Source organism: Etheostoma cragini, chromosome 6 (genome assembly GCF_013103735.1).
Source record: "Etheostoma cragini isolate CJK2018 chromosome 6, CSU_Ecrag_1.0, whole genome shotgun sequence".
NCBI classification, from domain to species: domain Eukaryota; kingdom Metazoa; phylum Chordata; class Actinopteri; order Perciformes; family Percidae; genus Etheostoma; species Etheostoma cragini.
In genome coordinates, this window is record NC_048412.1 from 14840901 (window position 1) to 14859823 (window position 18923).

Sequence of the window (18923 nt, forward strand, 5' to 3'; positions counted from 1 at the left end):
AGTCTGTCAGTTTGAAAGCTGCTGATTTAACTTAATAAAAAGAGGCCATGCAGGAGGCAAAGACAAAATATTGCCAGTGCAGGTAAGTGAGCTGAGAGATTGTAGGCTGAAACCATGTGTAGCCCTCATTTCCTAAATTTCCTCCAACCAAATTAAGTCAGTTCTGTCATTGCAAAAGAGGAGTCTCAGACAGGCAAAGAGGCTAAATGTTTGAAAATATAATTGGCTTTTTCAAGAGGACAAAAATAATATTCTGTAAGCATATACTTTGTATATATATATATATATATATATATATATATATATACATATATATATATATATATATATGTATATATATATATGTTCATTGTTGATGTTTGGTAAAGGGGTGACTAGGGATTTTATTCTGAAGTAAACAAAACCTGTCTGTCAGGTGAGCAGTGGCTGCTCTGAGATTTGCAGAAAAAAACATGCAAATGTTTCCATGGGATCTTGTTACAAACCGGGAGTTCAAGTTTGGATTAGGACAACGAGGGCATTCCTTAGGATCTCATTCTTGCTCCAAACACAGGAATTGTCCACATATGTGTGTCAGAAACTTGTTTTTTTTATCTCAAATATCCTTCTATCCTATTTGCTCAACTTCTCCAGTGCATCATTCTTAAATAATCCCCAAAACAAGGAAATGATCACACCTAGAATTCTTGTCAAAGGTTTAGACACACTTTCCCTATTCACTCAAATGAGAAAGTTTTTGACTGGTACTGTCTAATAACCAGCAAAACGATAAATTTGAAAAGCCTCTCCACACAGCACAGACTGAATGGAAATGTTTATCCAGACGATGGGCCATAGTAAATGTCTCCCCCCCTCTAGAACAGACAACCTATAACATAGCCAGACAACACAATACACACTGTTTCCAGCAAGAGCTTCCAACGTCACTGTGAACCCAACTGTGCCTGGGTTTTCACTTAATGCTCAGCAAAATGTTCAAACCAGCACAGGGAGAATTCAGTTACGCTCTGTTAAATATTTTAAGAACTTGGGTCAGAGTATAACACAGAAACAATGATCTTGATTCTAAATCAAGATATTTAAAATGTCACTTCAGTATGAAATGGAGTTTTGGAGAAAAAAAAAGTAATAGAAATATCTGAGTAGTAGAGACATTCGCTACATTAAATTACTTCTATTTAAACACATGTAAAGTCAGTCCAACATTCAAATGTTTTTAATTTATTTTGACAAATGATCTGTTGATCGGTATCAAACAATGCTAACATTGCTATGAAGATATCAACCTAATAATATATATAAACATTGCCTTAGCTAAGTGGTTACAATGCATACCATATATAGCCGCAACAGCTCAAGTTCAATTCAGGCATTGGGACTTTAATTGCATGCCAGAACCCTCTCTCATTCTGCCCCGTTTATACACTGTCCTGTCAAACGAAGCCAAACCTGCCACAAAAAAAGGGTATAAAGGTTGGTTATCCTTATATTGTCTGTTCTTAACTCTAATCAATGGAGATCTAAAGGTTTGCAGGTTTTTCATCCCACTGGACACCAGAGCTGCTGGTTTCACAGTCACTCTTTATACCACAAAGCAGGAGATAATCAGAGAAAATTAGCAGCTGTTGTGTTTGTTTACAGTGACACACACTTTTGGCACACAGACGCTGTAGGAGCCACATACTGTATGTTGTTTACGGTTTAATTTATATTATTAATTGATTATTAAACTGTGCAGGTTGTGGTTTGAGTGTAAGTGATAACATTATTTGTTTGCTTTACCTGTTAACCTGTTTTTTTGAGAGAGGGGGTGAGCCTGGGAGTGAACACTTTCTGTTGGCCTTGTTTCGACTAACAAAGTAGCTTTACATTTTGTAACTGCAGTACTAGTTGCATTTCCCGTGTGGAGGAATAAATCATCGCAATACAATCGTGAGCGCATCATAGTGTGTTTATGCATTTCTCAGTGTTTAGTCCCTCACGGCAGCACTTTGTTGGACTGCTTACAGGTGCAACAGACGCATCACTGGGTGCTCTGCCTTGCTGATCTGCCACATATAAAATGTAATGCTACCATAGTGAGAAACACTATAGAGAGCAACAACAATTTAAACAAAAAGGTCTTGTGTTTCAGGTACACTTGTGAAAAAGCCGGCTGCCCACTAAAGTTACTGCTGTGTGTGACACTAAAAGCTGGAGTGAGCGCTGTATTGGGAACAATGTTCCATGTCCCAGACAGTTTAAGAGGCAATGAAACACTTGACTAGAGCACATCTCCCTTTCCCACAGAGGCGCTCTGAGCAGCTCTGGAAACTAGGAAGTCAAAGTGTTTTAACTTATGGCGGTATAACTGCTGTGACATTAAAAACAGAACAGCTCAAAATGGTAGCAAGAGGGAGCGAGAGAGATACACAGATAGAAAGAGAGAGAGAAAGATGAGATAAAAGCACAAAATGAAATATGGGTATGATGTATTTGTGAGTAATACTTTTGGATCATTCACAGCTCAACTCACATATTTGTGGAAACTATAAATTCACACGTATAACTTATGGCATGTAAGCCCATGTATAGACAATAAATAACAGCATGTGATGAGATATGGCTTTCTGAGTATGAAGATAAATTATGTAATTTTGAAGAATGTGCTCTACAAAGAAATATATCTAAGTGTGCTTTTAAATGTATAAACAGGCTGTTTTCTTAAACTACTAAATCTTGAGCTTTGCTTCCATTTTGATTCCACAGAGACTCATGGCTGGTATTTTGTAAACAACCATGTGCAGACAGAAATGGCATGGCCTTTAAAAAGTGCAAACAGAAAAAGTGTTGCTAAAAACAAAGCTTATCATGGTGATAAATGAAAATACAGTGAACATTTCCAAACAGGTAATAATTGCTTCAAGTTGAGCGTAATTTGTTCCTCTTTAATCTGCTCTCTCTCTCTCTCTCTCTCTCTCTCTCTCTCTGCTGCTTCCATTTTACAGTTACCAATTAAAACACAGTTGTTACTTTTCTTAGTGCACTTTCTGTAAATACTACAAGTGGAAAACTGATCCAGGAAAAAAACCTTATTTGTTGTTTGTTTTTCCACCTTGTCTCCCAGTTTTGCTCCTGATAATAAGTACTGTAGGAATCGTTTTCTTACCACGGTGAAAAAGTCTTTGACCTTTTCCGCAATCTGCTTTCATTTAGGAGCTGTTGGAGCACTTACTATGCTGTCAAAAGTGATGTGTTACTGTGATGACCTTTGTATTTATTTATTTCCTTGCTGTTAGCATGGCTGAAAAGACATTTTCTTTATTTGTTTTTACATAGATTGCCTCAAAAAAAGTTTTTTTCAAACCTTGAGTAGAAGATTGAGGGTCAACAACTTTTTTAAGAGAGCATCTTAAAATATATAGATTAATGGTATGCAGATTTTTAAAAAGAGAAATAACATTTTACAACCTCATGAGACCTCTTCAGTTTGAGAAACAACAATGCTTGTCAGTATGAAACCTTTACTCAGCTTTTAAGTAAAATTTTATGACTTCAACATTTGTTTTGACAAGCTTATAAATCTTCTGTGTTGACTTGAACATTACATCTGTGTTTATTTAATTTCTAAAATGACCAATGACCATGGTTATTTCCAAATGAATGAATATCTCTAATGAGAACTTTATTACCTTTTCGGCCCCTGTGTGTTTGCAGCACTGAGTGTAAGGATCACAGGAGGACCAGATGCATAGGCACCTCTGAAAATTTCACCTCACACCCTTTCCCACTGATGGTGTGATAAAGGCATACAAGCTTTCCCTTGGGCCAAAAACGCACGCCTCCAAGGAGCTAAGTCCAGGTCTGGAAGCCCTCCGAGCCAGGTGTGAGGGGCCCGGAGAGGGGGCCGGACCCCAGCCAGAAAATACCTACATCACTGAGGGAGCACTAACGGGCCACAGACACCTCCAGGGCTTTGAGAAGATGGAATGAAAAAGTGAGGAGAAAAAAAAAAGTGTGATGGTGTAGATTGCTGAGAAAGCTTAGAGAACCACCATTTACAATGACGGCAATGTTCCAGAGAGCTAAAGCTGGGAACCTGCTCTTGTAAAATGCATGCAGACTGGTCTGCACGTGTGACAACTCTTTTTTCATCTACAAATGAACCAAAAGATTTTTATTCGCGAAAGCGAGCGAGATTGTTTTGTCGGGTGGTTTTTAATGCACACCAGACAGATGGGTTTAAGACTGCATTCCTCTTTCTCCTTTTTTTGTTTTCTGAATTTTCTCAACTTGAAAGACATTACAGTAAATGAAACCCACTTTAGAAGTGATCAATGCTTCATACCAAAAGCAATTACTGTTGTTGGTTCTCTTGCTGTCTTTCTCTGCTTGTGTGAAGGTTTCAGGCATTTAATTTACTCGCCTCCTGGGAATCCTTACGACATAGCTCATCTTGGAAGTCATCGACAGTAAAGCAGCCAGATCTATATACATTTCTGACCTGTGCATCTGCGTTCTAACACATGCTCGACTTGTGTTCTCCAACACATGGCTCACAAGGGAGCGTGATCTGCTACACTTCACAAATCCTCAGCTGGTCAGGAGAAGTTGAAACAGGTGAAATTTAGTTTAGATTCTCTTTGTGATGTAGAGATACATGAGCTGAAACTGCGGAGTCTGCAGAGATGGAGTGATAAATTAACACAAGAAAGAATAAAAGAATAAAGAAAGTCCCAAAGAACCGCACTGACACAGATGTTTTATCTGAATTCTCTGGGAGGTAAAGGGAAAAAAGGACAGCACAGTAAAGAGGAGTGAAAGTAATAGAGATGTGGTCTCATCATTCACAGCACAATGACACTACTGTAACAACTCTTACACGTGTAAACTCTGAAATTTCCAAAACACTATTGTTCTCATCCTCTGACTTGTTTTGGCCATTTAAGATATGTTAGTGAGTGTGTGATTTGCCTAGAAACCTGTCAGTCAGCATCTATACTTGTGATTGGAGGAGAGTTATGGGGGAGGGGCGTTAAGGTTCCGTGCCAGTGTTAACGAGCTTGTTCTCTTACACCCATGACGGAGCTAATGAGCGAGTCAAGCCTTGTGCACCAGCAATAACACTGGCCTTAGGAGTCCTAGAGGACAGGAATTACTGCTCTTATAGATTATAGAAAACAGATTGGCATCCCCGGCAGGAGAATTAGCTACAATTAGCCACAAGTTAGTTAACGTCTGCTGAATTAGGAGAACAGTGCTAACCTCTGCTAACAGCACAGCTTAGGCCTACATTTAACACTAAACCAGCCTGCTTCTATGTGAAAAAAATTAGACAAACTGACTTAAACTTAAGGAAGACATTGCAGATATGCGGTTTAAACACATCTGTGAGGATTCCTGGGGTGGTGCGGTCTCTCGCTAGTAGCCTATGTAAATTACCCATAAACTGCGCCCTCTTTGTCCCTCCCCTCAGGCCCCTCCTCCCTAAGCCAAAACAATGACAGACAGTTAAACCTGAAAACCACTAACATTGTAAAAATCTTAACAGTGAAAAATAAAATTGTCCCTGAAAAGACACAGACATCAAGAAAAAATTTAGATTGACATTGAAAAACCTATGATGATGCAAACAAATGTCAAAGTCAAATAATATAATAGGATTGTGAGATTATTACTTTTTGATGTTTGTGTTTTATATATGAGTTCAACATTTTTCAGTGCCAATATTTCTTGTTTCAATGCCAAATTTTATTTATATAATGCCACAGGTTAATGTCACTTTTCTAGCTCCATAGAGTGAGGGACCAGGCCAAGTTCAGATAAAGCATCAAACATTAAACATCAGAGCCTCTAGAGGTAGTGCTGGCGCTGGTCCTATTTATGTTTATAACTTGCGCAGGGGGGAAATTAGAGCAATCATTTATGAACAGGCTGCCTCTAATTAAGTAAACATGAGCGCGGTAACAACTGATTGAACTATGCACCCCAAATTATAAGGGTCAAGTACACTGTGATTACATTTACAAAGAATTTATGAAGAAATATTATTGCCCAATGCCAAATACATTTTAGTCTAAAATGGAACCTTTTACCACAAAAGGATTGAAGCTTATGTGTTTGTGTCTACGTTTACATTATGTATTGTATGTAAAAACAATTAACAATTAACTAATGACATATTGGCTCATGTTGAATAAATAGATATGCAACACATTGTAATGAAAAGATGAGGGAACACATGAGGAAAATATGAAAAATTAAAGAAAGTAAAGAGAAAAAACGGAGGGGAAATTAGTTTTATGATCTGCAACATCCTGCCAGAACTTTTATTAGTCACTTAAGCATGTGTGACCTGCCCCTTCACAGCAGGCTGTTAAATGCTAGTGACCTTGCAGCGAGTGCTATGAATCCCTTGTACCTCTAGTCTCCCTGAACCGACCTTAACACACATGATCTTTCACCTTACCGTTATGGGAGAGATAAATTAACCAGCTGCTAAACTTGGCTTACTTCTACATTTTCTGTAGCACACATTTCAGTTTGTTTATATGCCTTAGGTGTGTGAGTGTGAAAAGGTCATCAAGCACAAGCATCAATTTACATTACATTTGTAAACACATGTGGCTCTGGATAGGTTTATGGAAAGAAAAGTGTTATAGGATTTATTAATAACATCCTCGATTAGCATGTGTTGTAAATTGAGGTGTGAGAAGGTGGAGTGGAAAGGGAAGTATACTGGGAGATTACTGGTGAAAAGTTCTTGTTCTACAGTGCACGTACCCCTGAGGATGTAATTCTGGTAGTTCTGGTCGGCTTCAGCGCCCACTTTTATCAAACACGTCAGTCCTTCCGCCACGACAAACTCGTGCACCAGGTCTTTGTCATCCTGGAAAGAGGTCAAGGAGAAAGAGGGGAATATTAAAGAGCTGTCACATATCACATACAGAGCCAGAGACTACGTTGGTATGTACAATATTTTAAACAATTACATTTGATGGATTTAGTTCCACTTTCCACCACATAATTGTCCTCAGAGTGATGTAAACATGAACGTTGGCTGAACCTGCATGAACATTGGCTGCAAATAATAGACTAAGGTTCATTGAAAGGACTAGATGTTGCAATCCCTAGTATTTGTACCACTTCTGATTTGGGAGATCTTGAAGGATGGTTGCTCTGTCCTCTGCCTCAGCTGCTAAATTGGTAATAGCGCAGCTTTTTAAGCTCATACATTTCTTCGATGGGTTCCTCCCAGGGTTATGTCAACTCTATGATGTACTGTAGGCTAAATAATATAATAAAAGTGTGTGCAGAGAAATAATGATCTGGAAGCTTTTGTTTAATAGCTCATACAACTATTTACAATTACTTAGAAAAGTTTTACATGATAAAAAAAAAAAAAAATCAACCCCCAAAACATCAGCAGCTGTTTGTAATGATTTATGCTGACCTTAATGTTCACAAATTATACATAATTTCTTATGCACACAGTGGACAAATTACTTGTCATGCTTAAAGCAGAAAATGTAATGCAAAGAAAAATGAGTGGATGTAGCAGAGCGCATGAGCACATTTCTCAATTCAGCTTTTACAAAATCCTCAGCTGAATAAACATATCTATAATTTACTTTTTTACGTTTAGTTATAGCTACTGCAGGTGCAATGAGCAATGCAATCTGCTTACAGTGTGTTCGAATTCCTGTTGCTTTAGCCTCCCCACTTCATCCCACATGTTCTCTTCAATGACAAAAGCAACGGCATCTCTCACACCTGTTGTTGAAGACTCACACATACACACTGCACTGCTGCAAAGTAATAGTGATGATACTGATAAGTTATACTGACATGGGCACCCGGATAGCTCAGTTGGTAGAGCGGGCGCCCATATTTGGTGGTTTGCTCCTTGACGCAGCGGGCCAGGGTTTGATTCAGACGTGTGGCCCTTTGCTGCATGTCCTTCTCCCCCCTGTCTCCCCTTTCAATTCTTCAGCTGTCTTGTCAATAAAGACCTCAAGTGCCCAAAAAAAATCATCTTAAAGTTATACTGATATCAGGCCAGTTGGATATTTTCTTTGACAACAAGAATAATCAACATTCTTTAAAACAGAAGCCCGACACCATTCATGGTGTAAAAAGTGAGGTATTCTAATCTATTCTGGGCCTGCATCAATGTCTGTTGCTCTCTTTTCCATCTAACTGTGGGTTAACCCTCCCCCTCTATGGCCGACTGCCCACCAGGCCAGCCCAGTGTGTGAAGTATGACCAGACCTGAACACTCCATAGCTGCCACGAAGGCAGACTCCAAGCAGCTCAAGAAAACAATGTTGTGTATGAGTGTGTGTGTGTGTGTGTGTGTGTGTGTGTGTGTGTGTGTGTGCATGTGTGCACTGATGCATGTCTGCACACTACATATAGTTCTTGCATGTTATTATGTGTACGTAGCTATAGCATGGCAGAAGATAGTTAACATGTTAACAAATGTTGCATTCTTGAAAAAAAATGCCTATTAAATCATGAAAAACATGAATCACTGTGTGTTGTGAGCTAGAGATTTTAAAAAGATATAATTGTTTAGAATTCAACAAAAACTAGGAGAGAGAAATAATTACCTGAAAAATCTGCTTGAGGGAAAAGAGGGCTCTCCGTAGCTCCCGTCCAGTTGAATTGTAGAGTTTTTCTATAAAAGAAAAAAGGAAACAAAAGTCACACACGTGGTTGGAATTATTCTGCTATGTTAATAGTGAATAGATACAAATGGACAAGAGATTAAAATCATAGTGACTTCTCTTGAAAAAATAAATTGCCTGTCTTCTAGTGTTTTTGAGGATCACTTGCGCGATTTGCCCATGACAAAAAAATCTGCGCCATGCACACATCATTGGCAGCAATTAACCTGAGTAGCTAAATTAAAAAAAAAAAAGCCTTGCAAGAGGAAAAGGGATAGCAAAACATGAAGCAACTCAGAGCACATCTGCGGAGAGTTAGTTAACAGTGGATGTTTCCTGCTGACAAAGCCATATCTGTAGCTTCCCATAATACAAAGTCAAGCAGAAACTTAAGCCAATAGCCACCACAATGGCTAAGAAACAATGAACCCATTAATCAGTTATGGAAACACCACAGAGGATAAAAAGAGAAGATATGATGGATGACAGATGCTTGTGATGGAAGCGGAAATCTCCTCGCAAGTACTTTGACAACCCTTCAGCCTGTGTGTGCAGTCTGCAGAGTCTGCCGTGAAGTGGCAGCATTGAGCTCTGTCCTTGTGGCTCACTCATTACTGCTGTGGGAACTCTCTCTGACTCAGCAAAACCTGTATGATGCAGATACAGCAGCAAACAGTACGTACAGTACAGTTTGGTCCAGTGCAGTGCAATGCAGTACAGTTTAATACTCTTTCTGCTTCTGTCTTTGTATGTTTGTTTAATTCACCCATTGCTCTTATTGGTATAGTAAAAATCAATTTTTGTCTGCCTTTCACAGACACTTTCTTGCTTGAAGATGATTTGTCTTAGTCAGCGAAGATCTGAGAGGAGACTGGCATGTACACAGACATGAACACAGCGAGGCAGTTTCTTCCTTTCTCTCTCTCTCTCTCAATCTCTCTCACACACACACACACACCCTGCATTAATCAATTTGCAATGTGGCTCTAGTCTGTTTGTTGCACCACTGCAGCAGTTTAAGTCCTGATTGGACGGGGAGGGCTTAGGGAACTTGAATACCCAAACATGCAACTGAGAGGAGCATACACACACACAAAGAGTTGTGCCCATGAGCTCCTTTTCTTCAAAAACAGCTCCCACTGATTCTATTAAAGTGTCATTGATGAGTGTGTCATTCAGAGCAGCAGGCCTCTATTCATTATTTTTTCTTCAGCTGATAAACAGATACAAAAGAGAAACAAATCTTACTAATCCTAAATATGAGTCCTACTTTGGTTTACAATTCTGTGTTAGAGTCCTGGGTTAAAACTTGTTGCCAAATGTCTTCAACAGGGTAAAGTTGTGTAACTCTACACACTTACTATCACATAGAGTATTGGTGTAATTCACTCTACCTTCAGACAGTCAAGACATTGGAGATGCATCTGTAATGCATACAACCTTGGAGTGGGCCATACGTGGTTTAAAGGCTCCCATTTGTTGAGGTTGTGTGGTGCAATCAAACTTCACAGTACAATTCCAGCAGTCTCTTATCTTTAGAAGATGTATTGTTTTTAATTTATGACTCTGATGGTATTTGGTATGATTGCAGCTGAGCTCCAAATGTTTTGTGCACTCAGTACAATCCATACATGGCTCAGATGCATGATGAGCAGATGAGCATTGGTCTTTCTGTGAAGAATCCCAGCCAGTCAACTGGCACTAACATTCACAAGGAATAAATATGTTACAAGACCATGTAATGGTCTTGTAATTATAACAATCATAAAAGTAGTTGCGGAATTTCTATAATCGTCAGGAATGTGCTTAACTACACGGGGAGAAGAGAGGGGAGAAAACCTGCTGTGGGGCCTGGTGCATTCAGACAGGCCGGGACTTCATGGATGGTTGTCATTCTGCTTAGAAGACAACTTTTAGTAACAAATTTGTTGTGTGCTGCTTCAGACACCTGACTTTTCTTTGGATTCTTTATGTCAGTGCCAGCACAGTCTAGTAATAACATTTTGTGCGAGTCATTGGTCACTTTTTTAAAACTCTGAATGCCAAGCTCAACCCCAGACCCATCCCCACCACTCAATGCTAGACAACTAACAAATTATTTGAAGAAATATTTTTGTCAATAAAGTCACTAACCCTTCCCATTTTCCATCTGCAAACACGTCTTCAGCAACATGCTAAGCTACTCATCTGTTCGCATGCCTCTGTTTCCAGAAAGTGCCATAAAATGAAAAGGATGACTACCTCTGCTCATGCTTTGCGCTACTGGCGGAACACATAAACCACATCCAAAGCACAGCCAGGAAACCCACAAAGACCCCGCTGGGCATGACAACCTCGCACACACTGTTGTGCATTAAACTGTGTACTTTAAGGAGTGGACCTGTCAGACAAGAAGCTGAAGGGGAGGATCCCCAGCATCGTATCGGGGATTATTTATAAAACTGTGTTACAATCATATCAAAAGTGTTCACGTGGGATGCAGGGATGATAAGACTAAAAAGAATACAGTACAGTACGAGAGCATGAAACATTTCCTAACAAGCTGGGAGGAAACAGCGAAAACGCACATCATCCACTTTGCCAACCCCTACCGTTGGAATTAGAAGGCTAAAATAAATAGAAAACAAAAACATTGAGAGTTTCTTTAGAGGACATAGGGTAGAGAAAGGCTAACAAGTTGTATAGTATCATTAATCTTTGATCTGCTTAATGTCAAAGCTACATTTTGATCATGATACCACGATAAGTGCCTTTCCCCTCACCCTGTCTCCCGCGACCATGGTCCAAGCCCAGATTAGTATAGGGAGTGAAGCTAATTAACTTCACAAAAAAATTAAATTTCACAGAGTACAGGTAGATTCTGATTGGATGTGTTTCTGTGTAGCCTTGTAGAAATAAAGGTCAGTGTGTGCTGCAAAGTTCTGGTCCAGTCAAAGCTGGACCTTAAGAGTGGAGCGCCCTGCCCATGTCTGCAGCTCAGTCTGACAGTGGTCAAACTGTAGCCAGCTGGGAGACCACAGTGTCGTGTGTGCCAGCACCGCCACATCACTGCCTGCCATCCTGTGTAAGGATAAAAGGACCCATTTTCATTTTTGTCCCCTGGTACTGTCATAAGAAACAACATCAACAGTACTTCTTTCTCATGTTTTCCTTTCCTCCTTTCTCTCTCTGTAAGGGAAATCTCCTGTTTAACTTTTATGACAAGAAAACACAAGTAATTAAGGTGGACCTCCCAACGTGAATCCGCTCGTAGCTTCTTATGATCTTTTTTCCCCCTGAATAAAAACACAAGGTGAATGATAGGTCAATAAAAGCAGATTATAGCACTCAGGTGGAAATCATCAAGCAGGAATGCAGGTAAGAATGAGATCACTTTCAACGTGTTTGGGTTTTGAGTGCAACCGATAAGTGGATCAAGACAATTATATGGACAATATGTGTGGGTGTGCATATGTGTGTGTGGGTATAGTGTGCACACTGCAAACAGGCAGTTTACAAAATGCACAGAAGAATAAGGACATAAATTAATTTGTTCCTGTTGCCTGAAGTTTATTCAAATGCTTTGGATGTTGTGATGGAAGACATATGGAGATGATGGTTTAGATTAGAGAAAAACTGAGTCAGGCCACACAGACTACAGAAGCCTTGTTATTGGCAGCAGGCCTCACAGGAAGGCCTGGATAGACCCACAGGGAGTGAAAGTCTTTAAGTCATGGGTCTCAAACTCACGGCCCGGGGGCTAATTGTGGCCCACGGGATGATATTTTGTGGCCCCCTACCTGACATCAAAGTTTATTGTTAGTGCAGCCCGCACGTTCTGAAACTTTTTATCAATGCGCTTGTCACTTATGGGCTGTCATAGTAGTCTCCTGACAGCGGCCTTTGTTGTCAACGATTGTCAAGCTAGCTAACTACCTGGGGAAGTATCAACGTTAGTCACTTGGTTGAAACGTGTTTCGGAGTGACGCAAAATATATTCCATCATCCAGTTCCAGTAATGTCTCTCTCAAAAAGTGCTGTAAAGAGAAAGGTTGGCGACGAGCATAGGCAATTTCAGGGAAAGTGGGAGCCGGAAAATTTTTTGTTGAGCCCAGGGGAACCCCTTTATGTCTCATATGCACAGAGAAAGTTGAGGTGTACAAGGACAATAACATCAGACGTCATTACTCAACTAGACATGCTGAGGAGTTTACAAAATACCAGGGAGATGAGAGAAACAACCGGGTCGCCAATCTAAAAAAATGTCTATTGAGGCAACAAGATTTATTCAAGAAAGCAAACAAAGAGAAGAAAGTAGCAGTCAAAGCTAGCTAAGTGGTGAGTGAGATGATTGCTAATGCCGTGAAGCCGTTCAAGGAAGGCGAGTTCATCAAAAAGTGCATGTTACTGGCTGCAATTAAAGTCTGTCCAGAAATTAAGGGTAATTTTAGCAATATCAGCCTTTCAGCTAACACAGTGGCAGAGCGTTTGCTGAAATAACAACCGACGGGGCACCATCAATGACAGGAAGGAAAAAGGGACTGGTGGCACTTGTTAAACTGTAAGAGAATGTGGAGGAGGCCATTGCTCTGCACTGTATTATCCCTCAGCAGGCCCTTTGCGGCAAATGCCTGAGGTCCGACAATGTGATGTCTGTTGTTGTGAAAGGCATCAACCATATCAGATCTAGGGGCTTAAAGTAAAGACAGTTCAGCTCCTTGTTGGAGGAAATAGAATCAGAATATGGGGATGTGCTCTTCTTCAGCAAAGTACAATAGCTCAGTAAGGGAAACATCTTAAAGAGGTTTTTTGAGTTGAGACAGAAGTTAAAGCCTTCATGGAGAAGGATGGGATGGCTGTTCCTGTGTTAAGTGATCCCAAATGCCTCATGGACTTAGCTTTTCTTGTTGACATCACACAGGAGCTGAATGTACTGAACAAGAAGTTACAAGGCCAGGGGGCAGCTTGTCAGTGCTGCCTATGACAATGTGAGGGCTTTCTCCACAAAACTTGTGATATGGAAAGCCCAGCTCTCTCAGACAAACCTCCATTTTCCAGCATGCAAGGCACTCATGGATGTGTGCACACCATTCAGTGGTGAGAAGTATGCTGATGCAATTATGAAGCTACAGCAGGAATTTAATCAAAGGTTTGCTGACTTCAAGAAACGCAGAGCTCCTATTCAAATTTTTGCTGACCCCTTTTTCTTCAATTTGCCAGATGCTCCTCCTGTACTTCAAATGGAGCTCATAGAACTGCAGTGCTATTCTGAACTTAAAGTCAAGTTCTGAGAGGTGAGTGGAAATGCAGACAAGCTTGGACAATCACCCACCTTCTCTGAGCTCTCCAGTATGTTCAGGCAGACCATTGACCCTGTGCCTTTTTGGGAGCACATGTCTATGTGAAAAGCTGTTCTTCACCATGAACTTCAATAAGTTAAAGTGCAGGTCCAGACTTACTGATGGAAATCTTCAAGCCATACTGAGGGTTTCAACTGTTTCTTCCCTCAAGCCAAATTTGTCTCAGCTGTGTGAGGGGAAGCACTGTCAGGTCTCTGGCAGCAAGGAGTAGGCAAGAGAATACTATGTTCTGAAGAACCGTTCATGTTCAGAAAGGAATGTTCAAATTCAGAGGAAAGGTTAATGTTCAGAAGAAACATTCATGTGGAAGAACTGTTAATAAAGAAGATTGGATCAGTTGTGGTCTTTTTTGGAATACTTGAAACACTTATGTTGGGGAACACTTGATGCGGCCCAGCCAAACCCAGACTCTACCTCCAGCGGCCCCCAGGTAAGTTGAGTTTAAGACCCCTGCTTTAAGTAGACAAACAGCCGAGGCATGGGACAATCATCAAAATAATTAATAAATATAGTGATGAGAAAAGAGTTAACACAGTGCAGGACTTTAACTATTATAGTCAAAAGTGTGCTGCCTTTTTGTGTTTTTACATAATTTAATATATATCATTAATATAGATCATTTCTATATAAGGTTCAAAGTTAAATATGTATGAACACACATCCTTTCTACTATGTTAATGATTGCGTTATGAACCTGCAACTAAACCATGCTAATTCATTTTGATTCAATTTCGTTCACGGATGCTGTACCTGGACCTCCTATGCCCATTGTGCGGAGATCACAGTGCCCAAAATCTCACAGGAGCAGTATTGAGATTGGGTTTTGGGGCTGTGACATTCTATCCTGGCAGAGACATTTGATACTGAGGCATGCCAGAGCTTAGTTCCAATAAACACAAAACCTACCCGCAGAGCTCAACAGCACGCATTGTCTCGCCGTGGAAATTGGATTGTTGTGTTTATTGATGTGTTTACATAAGACTATCATTGTAAGTTTGTTTTTGTCAATCAAAATAATTCTTCTAGAAGGCAGCAGTGGCATTTGTCTTTTGGATTGGAGGATGTAGTTTGGAGCAAAGACCTACTGTTCAGCCTCATACACGTTTTCATTTTTCTTGAGAGGTTGAAAATGTTCTGCCGAACACTTAAAGGGCATCACAGGCTAATTATCTCCTGGTAAGACTCCTCAATAAAATGGTATGCTAACCAGTCGTCAAGATGCTATCAGGCGCTGTCAAAGAGAGACAGTAGAGGAAAGCAAGGATGGAATCCGCAGTATTCCAGACGAGGAGAGGCACATGACAGCAAGGCCAATGTGAGGACAGACAAATCTTTCATTAGTGCCTGCTTGTCTAATGAGTCATTCCTTAGCTACCAGGTGGGGTGACCCTCACTACAGCCCCCCGCCCCCCCCCACTCTGCATTTGTAGCCCACTACCCCCCTTTCCCCTCCTCAGCAGGGCTTCCCCACACTCCCACAACTGATAGAGGTAGTGGAGCGCAGACCTGGCTAAAGGCATGTACTCATTCAGCAGTCCAGACAAAAGCCTGACACAGATATAAACTAGGGGATCGACAACTGAAGTGGGTCTAGTTAAGGGTTGGTGACAAGAACAGCTGTAACATAGTTAAAGTCAAGTTATGGTGCTAACAGAGGTAAAGCTTGTCGGTAGTATTAGTTCTATGATTCTGCAGGTGAATGCTTCTCTAACAATCTCTAAAAATAAGTTTGGAAGGATGGTTGGGTCAAGGCCATTCCCCATGTGTTGCTCGGCAGTTGCTTCAGCCAAACAGCTTTTCTTTTTGCAGTAAAAACAGCCACATAGATGAAGGATCTGATGCTTAAAGAGTAAGATTTTAAAACTCAGTCAACATATAATCCCCTACTGTCACATGTGCGCACACAGTTAAGCTCTTTTTTTAATTTGGGGATTTCTTTTCTCGGTTAATCTATTAATTGTGATTTTTGTAGGGTTGGAAAATATTCTCAACAACGACCTCAGTGACTTTCACCCAATCTACTTCATCCCCCTCTTCCTCATTTACTTCTCTTATCTGTCCCTCTGCCTCTGATTTACTCTGCTCCCTCCTATTCTTAACAACCTGACACGTGGGGGAAATGTACCAGTGGAAACGCTGTCCAATAAACACAGTTGTGCTCAGAACACATTTAACGTATTTCACATTCTGTTCCTCGGAATAGGCAGCAGACAGATGTGGAAGCACACACATCTGTGACAGTACACCATGTCATTTCCATACTGGCCACGGTGACTGCACTTGCAAAAAGTACCCCCATCTCAGTCTTTCTCACCTGGGTTGTACATAGGACACACAGCAGTTTTTCTTTTTCTTTTTTTCCAATTTCTGCAAGGGTAAAATATGTTTCCTCCTGAGTGATGAAGAAGAAGACCTCTGGCACCTATCTGTCAGTGGTTTGGGTCAACCTGACATCCAGTCTAATAAGAGCAGCCCCCTGTCATCAGTGTTGCACCCAACCCATAATGACCCGAGGTAATTACTTCCACCAGTCAGAGACAGATGGACACTTAAAGCATATTTGACAGGGAAAAGAAATCCACTGAAAAAAATGTATCTTCAAATTTGCAAATTTCAAATTTTTCACATAAATTGAAATTGAAAGACTTCTCCTACCTCTTAGGTTAAATACAGCATAAAAAAACAATGTCTCAAAACCTGAGATTTTGAAGATAAATAATTTTCAAGTTGCAACTGTACATACAGTATGACTTACAAAGGGAACATGCAGTGTTTGCTACATTCCAAAGCATCTAGAAGCTAACTTAACTGGCTTAAATTCTGAACAAAATGAAATATCTGAAAACTATGAAAAATATGAGGAAAATGAAGCAGAGGATTTTACAAGTATGGACAATCCTCACAGACTTATGACAACAGAAACAAAAAAAAGACTGAGCACTCTTTCGCTCACGTACTGTGTAATACTTTAAGTTCAAACACTACTCATTTCTTGGCTGTGTGAACTTCAGGCCATTATCTTTGATCTAGATCCACAATCAGACAGGCACAAACATTACCTACACTACAATCATCAAAGGAGCTAGCGCATGAGTTGTTTTGTATGGTGTGTGTGAGCTTTCCCTTTTGGATATGGCTTTTAAAGTCTTCATAATTCCTAATAAATCCCTGGAGGACAAGAATGCGGAATGAGTTTTATCAAAATGCTGTCCCGCTTTAATTGATATGGGTGGGCATGGAATGAGGCATAAATGACACTGTAGTGATCTGTGATCATAAACACACCTTAGACTCTTCTGGTGTTGCATGAGTGCTTTGTCATGTCAGATTGTTGCACCTTGGCTCTGGCTTTGCCGAGCAGGGTGTGAAGTGTGATCTGACTGCTGACAGGTGGCAGAGCTTGGAGAAAGGTCAGTCAGCACTATTATTGACAACCCAAGGGGCAAGATATAATGGACTTATAAGAAAAGTACAATGTAGTTAGAAAGGCATGATATTTGTGCTTATGATAGACTTAGATCTGGCACTATAAATCTCAAACATGAGATGTAATTCCGAGCCAATCTAAATTGGAAAAAAACTTGACTGGTTTCTTCTGGATCAGAGGAGACAGTATCACCCTTAATTGTTAATTACCTCTGTTGTCAAGGAGGTGTATTGTTTATATACTGCTTTATCCTGAGGTGTCATTAAAATGACTATAATCCATGCTTGGCACAAACATTCAAAGAGCCAAAAGACATGTTTTGTCCTCTGGGGCCAACCTGTTCGCCCAACTGGAACCAATTCACAATCAACATGACTGAGTGCCCTGTCTTCAAAATCTTACTTAATGCCAAATGACCGATGTGTTCACTGTTCAGTTCAAAAAAGGTCTCACTCATGTTAGCATTGGCAGAAAGGGATTTAATATTAACTTGGCACTTCAAATGAGTACAGTCAGCAATCACCTATTGGCATAATACATTTTTTTTCTTTTTCTTGTGGACCTAGATTAAACTTTTCACTGACTGACTCATACAAACTGATGGTAGATGTTAGACAAGCACTGGCATGAAAAAGCAATTTCTATAGCTGCATTGTAACACCTCAATATGGCTCTAATGCCATCAAAGGCACATTGTAAAGTTACCAAATCAAAGAGAACACATCATCAAAGAGAACACAATGCATGATGCTATTTGCTGTACAGTGCAAGAAAACATTACCAGTATCTCAAATTTTCAAGTACAGGTATGTCCACCTCCCTGTCATCTTATTGGGCAGGGTCAACTGTTATTTTTCTCCAGAGTCACTGGGCCTTATAGCACTCCTGACATATTTTGACTGATCTGAATAAATACGGTAGGTAGTCAGGTTCACTTTACCACACCGGGCCTGTCTCGGAGAGGAAAGCTCAAATCCATCAAACTCTGACACACTCACAGTAGACATTAATCCATATCATGATAAAAGGAGATACAGAGTGACTCCACAAATCTGAGATAAAACACAATAATAACCATTTGATAGATACAGTATGAGAGCCTTTTGTGATATTGTGTTACCCAGAGAAAATCTACAAGAGATGGGCTCATACATTGCAGTTCTCCTTGTCTACATTTTTCAGTAATATGCTGGGCCTCTTCCTCATCATTCATCTGTTTGTGTGAGGGTATCTACTGCATTGTCCAAACCGTACTGTTTGACTGTGTGGAGGAGACCAAGGCCTGTTTACCATGCATAAACCTTAATGACTTCATATAACCATGGCCTTTATTGTTGGGTTAAGACTAAATGTCTACAATAGCATGAGTTTCCTGAACTTATTTATAAACCTATTTTTTGAGTCACAGAAAATGTATGAAATATTCCATCTTCCATCTCCTTCATCCACTTATCCAGGTGCCGAGGTTGGGGTCGCAGGTGCAGCTGCCAGCAAAATATAATTCTCTTA

At 40.2% G+C, this 18923-nt stretch overlaps 1 protein-coding gene across 5 annotated transcripts in view; it reads right to left on the bottom strand.

Moving 5' to 3' along the window:
• fhod3b (formin homology 2 domain containing 3b) overlaps window positions 1-18923 on the bottom strand; it is a 92377-nt gene that overhangs the window by 33181 nt on the left and 40273 nt on the right. For all 5 annotated transcript variants that reach the window (XM_034875472.1, XM_034875471.1, XM_034875473.1 and 2 more), the window contains exons 4-5: window positions 8592-8659; window positions 6763-6868 (exon numbers count right to left, since the gene is read on the bottom strand). In XM_034875472.1, coding sequence (XP_034731363.1) covers window positions 6763-6868; window positions 8592-8659 — 174 coding nt within the window. The remainder of the gene's footprint in view (window positions 1-6762; window positions 6869-8591; window positions 8660-18923) is intronic.